Here is a 17,728-nt window from a genome sequence, read left to right on the forward strand (position 1 = left end):
GAAAAGCTTAATTAATTGCCACAAACGCCACTGCATTTTAACCATTATATGGCAAAAGTCAGGTCTAACAAAGAACGAAACATCCCTACTTGTCCGTTTAGCTTCAGGTCTGGCCTTCTCAAAGATTGATTGTCTCAGAAGGAAGTTCCCAAAATATACCAAGATGGCTCGCAGCTTTGACTCTTTTCTGACTGGTTATTTCAAGACAAAGGTCACCCTATGAGCTTGTTGCCCCTCTTAGGAGCAGTTCCACCCATCTAGCTTTGGAAAAGCTGTGTGTGGTAGTTCCACCATGTATGCACGGATATCTGTTCCCTCCTTGCCTTCCGGCACTCCCAGCAACTGCAAGTTATTGCATTGTTGATGATTCTCCTGATCCTCAAATTTCCATTGAATTTCAATGCAATGGGATTCATGTGCCTCTGTCTGCACCCATGTACCTGCCGGATCTGGATTGATGGAGGTGGTTCTTGTTTGAAGGTCCCTCATGCGTTCACCTATGACACTATATGCCTTGGCTAGTTTTCTAACCCCACCCTGCACTTTTCATTATTGCAGCTTGAGACTTGCAGTCATCCTGCCACATTTCCTCTCAGTGTGACATTATACATTGGAGGACAGTATCCAGTGTAGGCGGATTTGAGCTAAAGGTGTCTTGAGGAGTGCAGACTAACTGTTCGCTGGTGCATAGTTCCATTTTAGATCTTTACCTCCTGATATTTGTCGACCTATCTGCTTAACCATCTTACGTGCTGTCATGGCAGAAGCACATACACTTGTATCTAGAGCGCTGCCATTATTTCTAGACCCTGTGAGAGAACCAGATCCATCTACTGACCATTCTGTTCTGTCAGATAGTGAGAAAAATCAATCATTAGCCTCCATGTCCAGAACATTGTTCCCAATTTCGAGCCCCAAAGGATCGGCCCCCAACTACTGGAACACCTTTGGTCTCTGAGCTCTATTTGTGAGGGAGAGATCTGCAGTGGTCGGGCTGTTAGCTGGGGTACATTTATCATCTATAGATCAAATCAGAGGGCCACTATTCTGCACACTACCTGTCGCTAATTGAGCCAGCTTCCCCTTTTCCCACAGACTCCCATGACAACTCACAGCACTCTCAGTACTCTCTGTACTCTAGAACCTCTTGACATTATGAGGTTTGATCTTCATCAAATGATATGGGCATATCAACACAATCTTTTGCCTTTTCTACTAAAGGATAAGGTACCAATACAATTGTATCTTCGTCTTGAGGGGCAGATGTCCTAGTCTCTAAAAGTGACTTTTCCGCATGAGGCTGAATTGCTTTGCTGTTGGTCCGTTTAGGGTTGGCTGTTTCTGATGGTACCTTCTCTGCGGGAGGCTGAGTTGCTTTTTCGTAGGACCAATCAACTCTGGGTGCCTCCTGTTGGATTGAATCACCAGGCTTTCCAGCTGAGCCTCGCAATAGCTCCAACACTGTAAAACCGGCTGGATGCTGGGTAAGCAAGGCCCTGCCTTACCCCCTCCTTTCCGGGGCAGACTCTGATCTGGAAGCTGGCAGTACATTATGTCACTTTGCTGCGGCACTGATGCGCCTTCATTCTCCACTCCTGAGTAGGCTGGATCAGTGGGAGTGCTGTGGGGGGGGGGGGGGGGAGATCTTCCCCTTCTAAATGCCCCGCCACCTTGGGGCCCATCTTCGCTGCTTCGCTGTGACCGCTGCATACACCACAGTCGGCGTGAACCAGCAAGGCCGCCACCAGTCGACCAAAGGCGAGCAGGCTTTAAAAAATCAGCCTAACCCTGGAACAACCACCGCCCCACGGTTGAATCACCACTGAGACACCCAAGGACATATTTCATGGTTAGGTGAGCTGATTCTTATTCATACCCATTTGGTCAAAAGGCTGCCAAGCAACCACTTCAAGGGGCCACCATCTTGCTTTCCCTCTCTTAAACCAATCATCTCAAAACAAAAATAATGTGCTTTTTTCATATCAAGACATGTTTCTCCTTATTGTGAAGACATTTTTTAAAGTTAGGACACATATGTTATAGTATGTCCGGTTGTTAAACATGAAACATATACAGGGCATCATGCATTAACACACGCTGCAAACAAGTATGCAAATAATGGATTATGTGTGAAATGCTGGAAAACAGCGAATGGGCTGGGTGGTGCCTAAAAGTTGATGCCTTCATATATAGTGGTTTCTATAGCCCAATCTTTTAAAACGTAATAGTTAACACTATCTCAAATATGGATTACCGTAAACAGTGCCCTGAAAAATGGTTTAAATTACCCTTACAAATAATACATAAACATGCATTTCAAAGTTTAAACATGCTACTCGCTACACTTTTGCCCCTTATGGTGACACTTTTGTATTTAATTCCAACAGTTTAATTAAAGTGTATTGTATGCTTGCATGTTCACTTTCAGGTGCCAAAAGTATCAGAATAACAGCATATTACTTTAAAGTAGGGTTTAATTATTCCTATCTCAGACCCAGCAGACTATATTTCGGCGTTGGTTTAGAAAATAGGACATCTATTGGAAGCAATGGAGAGGCTTGGTTACTTGAGTAACTGTCACCCAAGAATGAAATAACATATTCGTTCCTTAACAGAATCCTACGAGGTAATGCAATACAGTGGTTTATTGAAAATGCTCTTAAGCACCCTGCATGGGAGCACCAGGGCAAATGCTGCATTAAATAAGTGCCAAAAGCAAATAAATCCACGGCCATCATGCTAACATTGTCTCCACAGAAAGCAGGAAAAAACACTGCTGTAATTTATTTATTTATTTATTTATTTATTTATTGACATTTGTAGAGCGCGGCGAATACCCGTGGGCGTCTCGGCGCTAGTTAAGGGATGGATCAGCAACTGGGGTAAAGAAGATATTTATTTATATATATATATTTATATATATATATATATATATATATATATATATATATATATATATATATATATATTATATATATAATATTAAGATATATATTTATATTTTGGCAGTCATTTATATTCAACCCCTCAGCAGAACATATGATGACAATTTTGGCAATTATATACAAAATCGCGCTTTCGAAGCCTTTCTTTAGGCGTCTTACAAGCAATAGACAGAAAATTTAGGGCCACTAGTATCAAGTTTTTTGTTTGCGACCACAAGAACACATTTTGGTATGTATCAAAACCAAACTGCGATTCGGTAGCATGTTACCGAATTGAAATTTTGGTTTGCGACCAGATATCGATTCGGTATTTGAAAGGGGCATCCATTACAAATACCACATTTGAATGGTATGTATTAATGTTTTGGGACCGAATTCCGTATGCAAAACATTAATAATTTACCGACTATCGAAGTGTAGTGGTACTGCATTCGCAAATGGGAAGACCCCTTTCCATTTGTCAATGTAAAAAAAAGTTTAAGAGAAGGAAGTGGTCCACGGGCCCACTACATCTTCTTAAACACGCAAAAGAGAAAAAAATAAGCTTTTCTTTTTAAACGCATCCCGTTTTCCTGTAATAAAAATGGATTACATAAAAAAACAAAAACTGCTTTATTTAAAAGCAATCACCGACATGGTGGTCTGATGACCTCAGCAGTTCACTGTCCCTGTGATGGCGTTGATTTCGAATGAGTCGCAAATTGCGACCTACCTCCTTAATATTTACGAGGAAGGTCAATTTGCAACCCACTAGGAATCATTAGGAATAGTGATTTTCTAATTGGGATTCCCAGAAAACCACAATTAGGTAATCGCTATTCCTAATATTGAAACATCTGGCCCTAAATCCAGTATGTTTTGGCCATCAATGCTATAGAGTGTTTTTAATAGTACAATGTTTTTATTTATTTATTTATTTTATTTACTTTATTTATAGAGCGCACTGTCACCTAAAAGGCATCCTGGCGCTGGCAGACTCAGGAAACAGTATAACAGGTGCCCAAAGCAGACCGCCAACTAAATCTTGGGAAATAACCAGGTTTTTAATCTCCTTCTAAAAGGAAGGAGGTCACTGACTTGTCTGAGCTCCAAAGGGAGTTTGTTCCAAAGTTTAGCGGCTGCTGCACCAAAGGATCTGCCCTCGATTTAATTTTCTTAAACCTCGGTATCTTCACCAATCTAGCTGATGAAGAGCGGAGATTTCACACAGGGACATACCAAACAAATTTTCTCTGCAAGGAGACAGGCCCCAGCCCATGCAGGGCTTTAAACACCATACAGAGGGACTTGAACTGGACTCTCTGTCTCAACGAGAGCCAATGCATCTGAACTAAGGCCGAGGAGGAGGAGACCCCTCTAGGCCACCCTAAGGCTAACTTGGCAGCCGCCGACTGAATTCTCTGTAGCGTGTCCAGAAGGTATTTCGGGGACCCAAGCAGAAGAGCATTACAATATTCTAATCTGCTCAGAATGGTGCTACGTACCACTGATGCCCGCGCAGGAGGAGGGAACAGAGGGAAGATTTTCCTAAGTGATCTGATAATGGCAAAGCAGCAGGCCACCGTTTTCGTAACCTGGGCCTCCATCCTAAGTTTGTTATCAAACATTACGCCCAGGTTACGGACCGTTTTAACTGGCCGAACAGTGGTCGAGGTGTCGGTAGACCAAAAATTGCTGGGCAGCACGGAAGAAACCCTGTCCCTAGAGCAGTAGAGCACCTCAGTCTTACCTGCATTAAATTGCAGCGAGTTATGCTTCAACCAAAGCGCCGTATCTCGCAGGCAGCTATGAAACACTTCCAGTATGGTCGACTGATCTCCCTCAAAGGAAAGAATCAACTGCCATTTCATGTTTATACATTTGTTTTTCTGTCTGCACGTGTTTCTGGATATTTATCTGCTTCTCCTTGTAACTGTATGTGTACGTTTCTGCACATTTGTGGTTGCATGTGGGTATGTGTACATATGCATGTATCTGAATATTGGTTGAATGCATACAGTTGCATGCGTGTGTTTTGTGCTTTTACATCCAAACATAACAAAGGACATTCACACCCAAAATAAGCCGGACCTATTGTTTTTGCCAATGCTTGTTCACATATGTATGCATATTTCTTACAGGAGGTGAACGATAATTCATCAACACATGGAACTCCTTTACATATCATATGTGGTGAAGAAAATGCACGAGCGACCACGCAGAAGGGAATTGTGAACCCTGGTAAAAAGCTGCTTTTACAAATGTTGAATTCTTTTTGACATTTCTACTTTTGCATTTTACTTTTATATTTGTCTTTTTCTCACTTCTGTACAGCATTTGACATGTTGGATGAATCAAGTGAACAGAACGTTCCTGTAAAAGAGGCTGACATGGGAGAAGAAAAAGGTATATTTATGGAGAGTTCTATTCAGTAGCACAATAAATAAAAATCCATTGGTAACATGAGAGCCACGTGTTCCAATAAAGCTGGTTCACTGAGGCTTTTATCCTTCAAAATGTAAATATTTAATTACCGGGAAGATTGATGATTACATATGTCATTATAGATTGTAGGCATACATCGGTTAATCACTGTATACAGACGTACACAGTCACACATTGTGCTCCCCCTTTAATTACTGATCTCACCGCGGTGACCATGGCAGCTAGTGTTAGTAAACTATGCACCAATGATGAGGATGGTACTACTTCAAAACCTATCGCTGCTTTTGGTCCTGGGATAGAGGACTGTAATAAGCAGCCCTCATCCTTGTTATCTCCCAATATTGGGGGGCATAAGAACAGATTGGTTAACATAAGAGCGTTGCCTATTTGTAAACACCCTAATACTGATGTTTTGAATCTTCCCCCGGCCTCCTGTCCCTATGTTTTGGTTTTGGCAGGTGTTCCCTGTCTATCACCCAATGGGAGGGAATCATGGGTTGATCTGCAGAACAAGTGCGTGGATTGGCCTAAGAAACACAAAGGTTTCAATCCTGCCAATTTCCATGAAATTCTAATGGTGCGTAGAGTGGGGTGGGTTGGTCTATCCCCCAAAAACATCACGGGGGATTGCATTGTTATCAATTTTCGTAAGCCCCAGATGGTCCGTAATGTTCTTTCTTCACGGGAGCAAACTTTCGGGCCATGTACCGACATTTGTGCTCTCCCTCTGGGCTATTTTTATAAACCTCCCACCCGCACGTACCCTAATACACCTGCAGATCTACCTTTGGTTAACCGCTTCTCCGCTTTGTCAGATTTGGATATTCCTGACTGACAACTATCCCCACAAACTCATTATGTAGAGCTTGCTAGTGATCCCTCCTCTTTATCCCTACCTTCTAATTCCAATAACTTATCTGGACCAGCTACAACAGTGGGAGCTAATGATTTAAAAGTCCTGACCTGGAACATTGCTGGCCTTCAATCTAGGTTAGAAGATGTGGAGTGGCTCAGCCTGGTAAACCAGCAGGACATTGTGATGTTTCAGGAGACCTGGGCCACACAAGAGTTGTACCTCAAAGGGTTCCAATGTCATAACACCCTAGCCACCAAATCAAGACTGGGCTGTCCTTCCGGCGGTCTATCGACTTGGATTAATATTTCCCTTGGCGGGTGTGTTAAGAATATATCAACTGATAATTCACATTTCCAAGATTTTTTATTTAAACGGAAAGTCTCATTTTACTTGATCAATTTTTATAATAATGATTTTAACACATCCCCTCATAAGAATTTTATTGATCTATTTAATTTTATTACTAGTTTAGAGTCCAGGCAAGATTTTGATAAGGCCTGCGTTATTTTGCTAGGTGGAGACTTTAACGCTAGGCTGAATAGTGTGGCCCCACATAACAGGCTAAATGGGCAGGGCACTCTTTGCCAAAGGGGTACTGAATTGTTCTCCTTTTTAAATATTCACAATCTGCAAAACGTTATGGATATTGTAGCCAATTTCTCCCCTAATGCCCAGCTAGTGCCAACCTTCAGAGGCAGGGGGTGTTCTTCAACTATTGATTACTTCTTTGCTTCACCCCTTATAGCTGATTGTTTATTGGATGGTGCTGTGATCCAATGAGTCAAGGGGACCACAACCCCATTAGGGTTGTTATGAGTCTGGAATCACGGCCCATCTTTAATAAGGAGTGTGGCGCCAGGAACCTTTCCCTCACGACAGACAAACTCAGACTCAGATGTCGGGGTATTAACATCAGGGAAGTGTTTCATGTCTTAGTTAAAGATAATTTACATCTCTTCAACTCATGTTTATCAGATATGGCCCCCCACCGCAAGGCCGTCTGTGATTTTGTCAAGATTTGTCTGGCCTCTAAAACCTTACTATCTGCACCTCGTAGGGATACTGAACCAGGCCCCAGATGGTTCAACCATGAATGCTCAGTGGCAAATAGGGAACTGCGAAGGGCATTGTCCATCAAACCAACCTGCCCTATTGAAGTAAGAGAAGCAAGACGCAGGTATAAAGCCACTGTAAATAAAAGGAAAATAGAGATTCTAGAAGGCCGCTGGGCCGCACTGGTCAGAGCCGCAGATTTAAAGAAGGGAAATGCCTTTTGGTCAGCTGTTAAAGACCTACGCTCCTCTGGTCAGCTCATGACCCCGATCAGTTGTGCTATCACAGGTGAAGCATGGGAGAACCATTTTAATGCCATTTATGCCGCGCCCCATTCGGAGCGTGTGTGGGGAGTGCAGGGTCGAGTTTGATATGTACGAACTCGTGAGATTGAATGCTGTGTAATGATATATGCGGCATGACTGTGTCTAGTGTAGAAGTGCCACTTTTAGAAGTTGGCATATTTGTGTAATTTGTGTCTGGCGTGTGATTGGCTGGTGAGCCTGGTCCAGGAGTGCCTGGGCCTGCTTGTGGATTGACTGTCTGGTTTGAGGGTGACAGGGGCTGGGGAGCCCCAGGAGGTTGTCTGAGTCAGCCCGTGGATGAAAGGCTGCATCTGCTGCCAGGGAAGTGGGAGGAGATGGCACCTGGGAGTGACTAGGGCTGTGCCTGCCTGACCACAATGCTGGCTCCACCTCCCGCTGGGCGACTGTCACCTCTGTCCCTGATACTGAAAGGAAGAAGGAAGCCAGGAAAGCGCCAGTGATCCAGCAACACCAAGAACTGGTTTAGACCCGGCTCAGGGCCCACTTACACAAAGACTTCAAAGAACTTCAAAGACTTTTAGGGGTATAAGAGAAGGACCCCTGACTACAGAAAATCAGATTCTACAATCAAGAGGAACCTCTGCTGGAAGAAGGACTGCTGGAGGACTGAAGGAAGATTGCCTTGCTGTGTGCTTTAAGGGCTGACCTATTCTGCTGTTCAACTGAAAGCTGAGGAGAAGAAAGGGACTTTGCTGTGTGCTGTGACCCTGCCTGCTTGACCTACAAAGACTTTGCTGTGTGCTGTGTCTTCACTGAATCTCCAAGGACCTGAGAAGAGCTGGCCTCCTTTTCCTGGAACCCAGGGTTAAAAGGTTCCTAAAAGAAGCCCAAGACGCTGTGTAGATCGTGCTGTTTTGACCTGGAGCGTGTGGTGCTCAACTGCGGAGCGTGAGAAGGGATCGGTGTGCTCATCGGCACATTCCCAGCGAGGGTCGGAGGTCTGTGGTGCCTCCCCTCGTGAATCCTGCTCTAGCGCGGTTGTGAGGCCGAGAGGGCGGTCTTCCCGTGACCTGCGCCCTCAAAACTCATCTGCCGCCTGTTCACCGCCGCTGCCCGGGGCCAGGAATATCCCAAGAAGTTGCCGTTCGTAAACGGAAGCTGCCGCTGCGAAGATCGGAGCCGCCACGCTCTCATTGGCTGGAGGAGCCGAGCCCCCTCACCAATGCCGTGACGGGATAGGCCCGTGCGCCGCAGCGTCATCGGCGTGGCCGAGTGGTGATTTGCTGCCCGAAGTGTGTCATTGCGAGCCTGTCCCGGGAGCCGCTCTGCCATTGGCTGACTCCCGGGCGTATGTGGAGGCTCGTCACCAGTGCCGCGACGTTATTGGCTGGTTTGGGGAAGCCCGTAGAAGAGAGGAGCCGCGCCCGCAGCGAGAAGGAGACCCGTCCTCGAGACCTGTCCTCGCTGCGGGAGCAGCGCAAGTGCCGACCGCCCCTGGCCTGTGTCCCGCAGAGCTGTGCTAGCTCCCCGCCGCTCCCTGGAAGTACTGAGAGCGGGCGGAGAGCAGCAGGGACCGGCCGGGGCTGAAGCAAGCCTGCTGTTAGCAGCGCGGTGCACCCGCAGCCCCTGATGAGAGGCGCTCGCATCGTATGAGCGCAATAGAAGGGAAGGTGTGATTTGTGAAGTAAGTCACATGCTGGCATTATTGGAGCAGAGCATTTTTGGGGACTATTAGAGATAAGCAATTGGTATTATTTTTAATACCAATTTCAGAGACTTGAGACTGATATTATATAGGAACTTTCTAAATGCAAGTGCAGGCGAGCCAGAGAGGCTCATGGGGGCAGCTTGGTTCAAGAGCCTGTGTGGCCCCTACCTTTTGGCGCAGTTCTGCGCCCGGGCTAATGAGAGCCCATGCCATAGTTTTATTGATGTCTCAGTTGCCCAGCAATTAGTGGGCAGCTGCACCGTTTAGGCCCTGACATTGAGACACAGGGCGTTCTGAGCCCCAACAAGGCCAGTTGGCCTAGGGACTGCCACAGGTGGTGGCTTATGTAAGTTTTGCGCAATTGTATGGGTATTGCACCTCTGAATGTGTTTTCTTGCATCATGTGTTATTCCTGCACCTCTGAATGTTTTTAGGCATCATGTGATTTTTGCGCTATTGTATTGTTCTGGCACCTCTGAATGTTTTTAGGCATTATGTGTCTTTCTTTCCCTGCGCTGCACCTCTGAATGTTTTAGGCATCATGTGTCTTCTTGCGCTGCACCTCTAAATGTGTTTTATTGCATCATGTGCTTTGTTCTGAACACCACTGAATGTGTAGGTTTATGCATCATGTGTTTCCCTTGTCTTACACCTCTGAATGTTTTTAGGCATCATGTGTTTTCCTTTACTACTCCTCTGAATGTGTTTCATGCATCATGGGTAATGTGTTCTTGTTTATACCCCTAAATGTATTTTATTCTTAGGTGGTTGTTCTTTCTAATACAGGTGGTCCTAGTGAGGTCCTGGTTCCCTGCGTGACAGTCTCCTAAGGTGTTTAGGGTTGCGTAGGTGGTACTTACCTGTTCCCAGTAATTACTGGATGTGATTTATAACTGTTATTTTGTGCTATACTTATTCTAAGTTCTAGAAGTGATTTTATATCCTATATTCTAATTTCTACTAAGTGCTGATTCTGACAGTGGCCCATGTGGCCCTGTCCTGTACATAATCCCTTGTGACTATTGCCCGTGCGAGTTGGCACCATGTATATTGTGTGATCCTATCTGATGTGTTTTTACAATACAAAAGTTATTTTATAATAACCTTGTGTGGAGTTCCTTTTGTGGTGTGCCTAGTATGTTGTTGCTGTTGTGTGCTGGCGCAAATGCTTTACACATTTCCTCCGAGTTTAGCCTTACTGCTCGTGCTACCAGGGGGTGAGCAGGGGTTATCTTGGCGTGTGACTCCCTTGCCCTGACTAGAATGGTGGTTTCTGCCTAGCTTTGGCTTCAGCCTTAGCCAACCAGAAATAGCCAGTTCTAACAATGGCATTAACCAGAGCGTGGGGAATAAGGCACCGGGCCCTGATGGTCTACCCATTGATATCATTAAATTAAATCTAGATGTCTGGGCTCCGCTTCTTTTAAATGTTTTTAATAATCTTACCATTGCTCCCCTTCCTTGCACTTGGCCAACAAGCATCATCGTTCCTATTTTTAAGAAGGGAGATCGTTCTCAACCTAGCTGTTACAGGCCCATCTTCCTCATCGATAATATGTTAAAAGTTCTTGGCAGGATCTTATATAATAAGATTCTGTGCTGGAGTGAGGACAATATAATAAACCAGAAGAAATGCCAAAACTGGGATGTTGATTCAACCAGAAGGTTTTGTACATAAGTTAGAAAGACAGATTCCAACCTACGCTGTTGCTAGTTAATAGCGATTTATTCAATTATTTTCAAAAAGGGAATTTTTAGACAATTTAATACATTTTTTACAACACTACACCAATATTTATAAAGCACCCATTCACCTAGTCATCCATATCACAAGCATACAAAATCAGGCATCCATATGTACACAGAATTTCAAAATAATCACAAAGGAAAAATAACGAAAAAAAATTGGAAAAGGAAAGACAAAGAAACAGAGGCTGCTCATACAATATTCATCTGTGATAAACCATATATCTATACATATATACAAAAAAATTGAAGATTAATCATAAACAACTTAAATGATGTCGCACATTGTATATACACATGTTCAAGGTATCGGAATTCACAGTTGTTTAAATTTTCAGTTTAGAGAGAGCAGCACTCAGCAAGGGGCCTACGCGTTTCGAGTCCTATACAATGAAGGGACTCTCATCAGGGCCGGGGAAGGTATCTAAAAGGAAAAATGAAATGTCTTCAAAGTCAAGACCACTCTCGGGGAATATTAAGCAATGGAACCCATTTCCTCACTCAGCTTACCCTACTGGTCTGCAAGGCCACTTCACTGGTGTAGAACGCTGGGGTGCAGGAAGTCGCGCTCACTGGGGGGTGACGGAGTTACACTGGGGGGTGAAGGGCACAGGTTAGCCTGGACGCAGAGCAAGTGGCTTAAAAAGTGCTCTCGGATAGACAGGTTCTTACCTTGTTAGTTCCAACGGTCCGTGTGGGATTAGTCAAGAAAAAGGGGGTCCCGGGTTGGAGCCCAACAGGGTGAGAAGTACCTGGGGGAGGTAAAAGGTGGGGTGTGAGTAATTAAACGCCGCCTGGGTTTTTTTTTTGATGTACCTCTCTAGGTACATGTAGCACTCATACCTTGATCGGTGGAGCTTGGTGCTCAAACAGCAAACAGCACAGCGTCCCGCTTGAGTTAGGACGGATGCTGGCAAGTTTTTTTGAAGGACTCCTGTAAAAGAGTGGAGAGGTAGTGTTCACCCAGGTGCTTGAGCATGGGGGGTTTTTTACAGATGGAAAGCTACTTCTCCTGGCGGGGGGAAGAGATTGACAGACCTGAGGGTGTGAGTGTCCTCGTTGCAATCGGCGTCTCCGGAGCGCTGATCCTTCGCGCATGCGCAGTGGATGGCGGGTCCGAAGGAAGTGCCGTTTAAATAGCGGTGTCCGGGAGGGACGCTGCTCTATGGCACATGGGCACAAAGCTGACACGTGTGAAAGGAACGCTACTCTCTGGCGCTGGTGCGCGGGGAAGGGGGAATTGGAAACAAGGTTAGAGCTACGACGTGTGGAGCCCAGGTACTACGGACAGATTGCTTATGTTAGCATCGGACAGGCGGACAACGAGTTGCCAACGGCATCAGAGTTTATATAGTTCTGATAGTTCATTTAGGCCAGTTACGGCCGTGTTGAACTTCACAATTAAGAGTGCTTCCCTTTTGGAGAGTCTGGCATCCCAGTCACCTCCTCTGGGGTCGCGCTCAACTTTGGAAATTATCGTCCATTGTAAGTCCTTGATCTGGTGACCCAGTCTGTTCCAATGATTAACCAATGGAGCTGTTTCGACCCGGTTTTTTAATCTGGATTTATGTTGGGAAATCCTTTGTCTTGCCTCTTGATTGGTTTTCCCGATATACAGTAGTCCACAGGGGCACAGGATTCCATAGACTACGTATTTAGATTTACAATTGCTGTGGGTTTCGTGTTTCCATGAAATGCCTCTGTGCTGGAATAGAGATCCCTCTATCGTGGATTCGCAGCAAACACAGGTGCCACATTTGTGGTGCCCTGTGATCGGATTGAGTCCCATCATTTGTCTGATATTGGGGGGGCTTTGTTTGGGGGTGGCTGCTCTTACCACAAAATTGGCAATGCTTTTATCTTTTTTAAAAGCAAAAAGGGGGGGTTCCCTTAGGCATTCCTCAAGGTTTTTTACGAGGTGCCAGTTCTGATTTATCACCTTCTTTAACTGGTTGGCGTTGGGGCAGAACGTGGTCACACACACTTGGCGTTGAAGTTTAGGCTTAATGCGTCTCTCCAATAGGGTCTCCCTCGGAGTCCACCTAGCTCTTTTCATACAGTTTGAAACCAGCTTTCTGGGGTAACCACGGTCACATAGCTTGGTCACTAGGTCAATCCGATCACAGGGCACCACAAATGTGGCACCTGTGTTTGCTGCGAATCCACGATAGAGGGATCTCTATTCCAGCACAGAGGCATTTCATGGAAACACGAAACCCACAGCAATTGTAAATCTAAATACGTAGTCTATGGAATCCTGTGCCCCTGTGGACTACTGTATATCGGGAAAACCAATCAAGAGGCAAGACAAAGGATTTCCCAACATAAATCCAGATTAAAAAACCGGGTCGAAACAGCTCCATTGGTTAATCATTGGAACAGACTGGGTCACCAGATCAAGGACTTACAATGGACGATAATTTCCAAAGTTGAGCGCGACCCCAGAGGAGGTGACTGGGATGCCAGACTCTCCAAAAGGGAAGCACTCTTAATTGTGAAGTTCAACACGGCCGTAACTGGCCTAAATGAACTATCAGAACTATATAAACTCTGATGCCGTTGGCAACTCGTTGTCCGCCTGTCCGATGCTAACATAAGCAATCTGTCCGTAGTACCTGGGCTCCACACGTCGTAGCTCTAACCTTGTTTCCAATTCCCCCTTCCCCGCGCACCAGCGCCAGAGAGTAGCGTTCCTTTCACACGTGTCAGCTTTGTGCCCATGTGCCATAGAGCAGCGTCCCTCCCGGACACCGCTATTTAAACGGCACTTCCTTCGGACCCGCCATCCACTGCGCATGCGCGAAGGATCAGCGCTCCGGAGACGCCGATTGCAACGAGGACACTCACACCCTCAGGTCTGTCAATCTCTTCCCCCCGCCAGGAGAAGTAGCTTTCCATCTGTAAAAAACCCCCCATGCTCAAGCACCTGGGTGAACACTACCTCTCCACTCTTTTACAGGAGTCCTTCAAAAAAACTTGCCAGCATCCGTCCTAACTCAAGCGGGACGCTGTGCTGTTTGCTGTTTGAGCACCAAGCTCCACCGATCAAGGTATGAGTGCTACATGTACCTAGAGAGGTACATCAAAAAAAAACCCCAGGCGGCGTTTAATTACTCACACCCCACCTTTTACCTCCCCCAGGTACTTCTCACCCTGTTGGGCTCCAACCCGGGACCCCCTTTTTCTTGACTAATCCCACACGGACCGTTGGAACTAACAAGGTAAGAACCTGTCTATCCGAGAGCACTTTTTAAGCCACTTGCTCTGCGTCCAGGCTAACCTGTGCCCTTCACCCCCCAGTGTAACTCCGTCACCCCCCAGTGAGCGCGACTTCCTGCACCCCAGCGTTCTACACCAGTGAAGTGGCCTTGCAGACCAGTAGGGTAAGCTGAGTGAGGAAATGGGTTCCATTGCTTAATATTCCCCGAGAGTGGTCTTGACTTTGAAGACATTTCATTTTTCCTTTTAGATACCTTCCCCGGCCCTGATGAGAGTCCCTTCATTGTATAGGACTCGAAACGCGTAGGCCCCTTGCTGAGTGCTGCTCTCTCTAAACTGAAAATTTAAACAACTGTGAATTCCGATACCTTGAACATGTGTATATACAATGTGCGACATCATTTAAGTTGTTTATGATTAATCTTCAATTTTTTTGTATATATGTATAGATATATGGTTTATCACAGATGAATATTGTATGAGCAGCCTCTGTTTCTTTGTCTTTCCTTTTCCAATTTTTTTTCGTTATTTTTCCTTTGTGATTATTTTGAAATTCTGTGTACATATGGATGCCTGATTTTGTATGCTTGTGATATGGATGACTAGGTGAATGGGTGCTTTATAAATATTGGTGTAGTGTTGTAAAAAATGTATTAAATTGTCTAAAAATTCCCTTTTTGAAAATAATTGAATAAATCGCTATTAACTAGCAACAGCGTAGGTTGGAATCTGTCTTTCTAACTTATGTACAAAACCTTCTGGTTGAATCAACATCCCAGTTTTGGCATTTCTTCTGGTTTATTATGTTTAAAGGCTCAGCCTAACTGATGTAGAGCAAACTCGTCGTTGTTTTTTGGAGTGAGGACAATGGCATTCTGGAATGCTGCCAATTAGGTTTCCGCAATAGGGTCGGAACCATTAAGCAGTGTCTCAACTTAAACCTAATTCTGGGGAAATATAATATTACACACAGATCACCAATTTACCTCACTTTCATGGACTTGTCCTCTGCGTTCGATTTTGTTAATAGATCGAAACTCTGGACAGCTCTTTTGAATTATGGCTTAGACGAGCCCCTTGTGCACTTCTTGGCTCACCTGCACAAAGATCTTAACGCTTGTGTCAGGATTGGTCAGGGGGGCGAAGTGACAAATATTATTAAAGTCCAAAGAGGGGTCGGACAAGGATGTGTTTTAGCCCCTTTTCTTTTTATTATTTATATTAATGGTCTCCATAAAACCCTTACCCCTCTTTCCCACGATGGCCCGAAAATCATGGGAAATTCCCTCCCCGTTCTGCTTTACGCAGATGATGAGGTCCTTATGGGCCGCACCCCAAATGCTTTACGCATTCTAGTGAAGGGATTTGTCGACTATATGGAGTCTCTCGAGCTAAAAACCAACTTTAAGAAATCCTTTATTATGTCTTGTGGCCCCAACAAACGGCAGTTGGGTAGTATCTCGGTAGGCGCAGACAAATTGTGGTCCACCAACAGCTATTTTTATTTAGAGGTGGTCTTTGCTGCGAACAACTCCTGGACTGAGCATATTGCCATCAACTCAATTCTTAGCCTACCCCGCTTCAAATACACTGGTACTTTATCTGCTATTTTAAAAATTTACAAAGCCCAATGTACCCCCGTTGGGGTGTGGCTAAGAGTGGACCCATTCAATTGGAAGAGAATAGATTCCTCAGGAAGATGCTCTGTGTTCCTATCTATACCACACAATATGTTTGCCATAAGGAGCTAAACTTGAACTTTATCAAATAATTTGTTCGTGCTCCCCCTGCCCTTTTCTGGCTTTCTATTTGGAAGAACCCGGCGGCATCATTAACCAGAGACATTAATATTAACTGTTTAAACTGTGATAAATGTTTGCATATTCCCTGGCTCTCTGGTGTGTATAACAGTCTCTGCAGCATTAGTTATGGGAGTGTTTTTACTAAGTACATCGCAAATAACCACCCACCCAAAAATGAAATAAGAAATGCTCTATACACACTGTATGACCAAGAAAGATCAAACAGGGAATCTCAAAAGATCACTGTTTCTACATATCTGGCTTATGATTTCTTAACTTCGCCCATGTCTTATTATTTGACACTTCCGATGAGCCACTGGGTGCGGGGATTATTATTTCGCCTAAGGGCAGGTTCAATTAAATTTGCACTTTGTTTCCCCCTTGGCCATCAGAAAGAACTTGACTCTTTGCCCTGTCCGTGTGATGGCTTGAGTGGCCAATCTGCGTTGCATTTCTTATTCTTTTGTAAATTTTACATGAAATATATTAAATGGTTTTTAACCCCGTATTTTAAAAAACTTAAACCTATTAGCTTGGAAAATGCATATCTAATGATATTAACTATGGATGATGATGAACTCATATTTCGCACTGGCACTTTTTTGCGTACAGCTGTTCGAGCCAGACAGACTATGCTTGACCTATGAATTTGTATATATTATGTGAATCTATGATGCTTCTTTTAATTGTTTAGTGATTATAATTTTTTCTTTTTATGTATTTGCACTTTTATGGATACTTTGATATCCGAATAAAGTTTTCATTGATTGATTGATTGATATAAAAAGTGGTGTAGTAAGAGCAGTTGCCTATTGCAGAATGGGTACTCTCGATGTAATGTTTGGGCCCATGGTGTGAAGGCTATTTGCTTACAGATTAAATGTCTCTTTAAGCCATGAGTATCTAGTTCCTTCTGCAAGAGCAGGAGAGATGGACCTTGAAGTCTATTTGTATGTATGGAATTCAAGATTCTGGAATCAGATTAGGAAAATGCTTATTATTTACTGTTCCTCTTTCACTTTTCTCTCCAATCTGATGTTGTTTCTGCTGTTTGCACTTTGTAGCCTACTGAGATCTTGATATTCCTTGCAAGGCTTAGTAGTGATATGTTTTAGTTTACAGCCTTGAAAGTGATACATCAGATCTTGAAGGTGATTCATGAAGGCAGAGGAAGCCTGTCAGTTGTGGATGATTTATTCATATTTTCTTAGCACTCTGACATGTCCTGGAGGACACGGCTCACGCGAATCAGGGTTGCCAGAGAGTGTTACCTCCATCTTAGTGAGGACTAGTGGTTGGACAGCAATTCTGAAATTGGGTTCATTTGTGAATGATTTGAATTTGCAATACATTGTTAATTGATTACATTCGGTCCCTGTCTTCTCGGTAATGGGTTTCCTGTAGTTCAGTAGCGTGTTGTTGTGGAAGCCAAGCAAAGTATAGATGGCTGATAGTTCAGGTAGCAAATCTATTCAAATACATTACACACTGCACATCTTGAATTTCTGCTTGTTTGCTCTCATTTTATTTTGTTTTGAGCATTCCGAATAGAAGGGTCTGATGTTAGTCCAACAATTCTGAAATTCTACTTCCTTTCTAATTGATTAGTTCATTATTAATTGACAATGAGTTACAAACCTATCCACTAGAATACTCTGGATAACTTGTCTATCAGGTTGAAACATTAGGTAAATGGGGCAAGGTGGAAG

The 17,728-nt window shown here is 44.3% G+C and overlaps 1 protein-coding gene across 1 annotated transcript in view; it reads left to right on the plus strand.

Annotated features, from left to right (window-relative positions):
* Positions 1-17,728, plus strand: part of LOC147677796 (ATP-binding cassette sub-family C member 12-like) — a 1,047,046-nt gene that overhangs the window by 638,998 nt on the left and 390,320 nt on the right. Inside the window, exons 17-18 of the mRNA XM_086945450.1 lie at positions 5,066-5,165; positions 5,259-5,330. Coding sequence (XP_086801576.1) covers positions 5,066-5,165; positions 5,259-5,330 — 172 coding nt within the window. The remainder of the gene's footprint in view (positions 1-5,065; positions 5,166-5,258; positions 5,331-17,728) is intronic.

The sequence above is a fragment of the Lissotriton vulgaris genome, chromosome 12, assembly GCF_964263255.1.
Source record: "Lissotriton vulgaris chromosome 12, aLisVul1.2, whole genome shotgun sequence".
NCBI lineage: Eukaryota > Metazoa > Chordata > Amphibia > Caudata > Salamandridae > Lissotriton > Lissotriton vulgaris.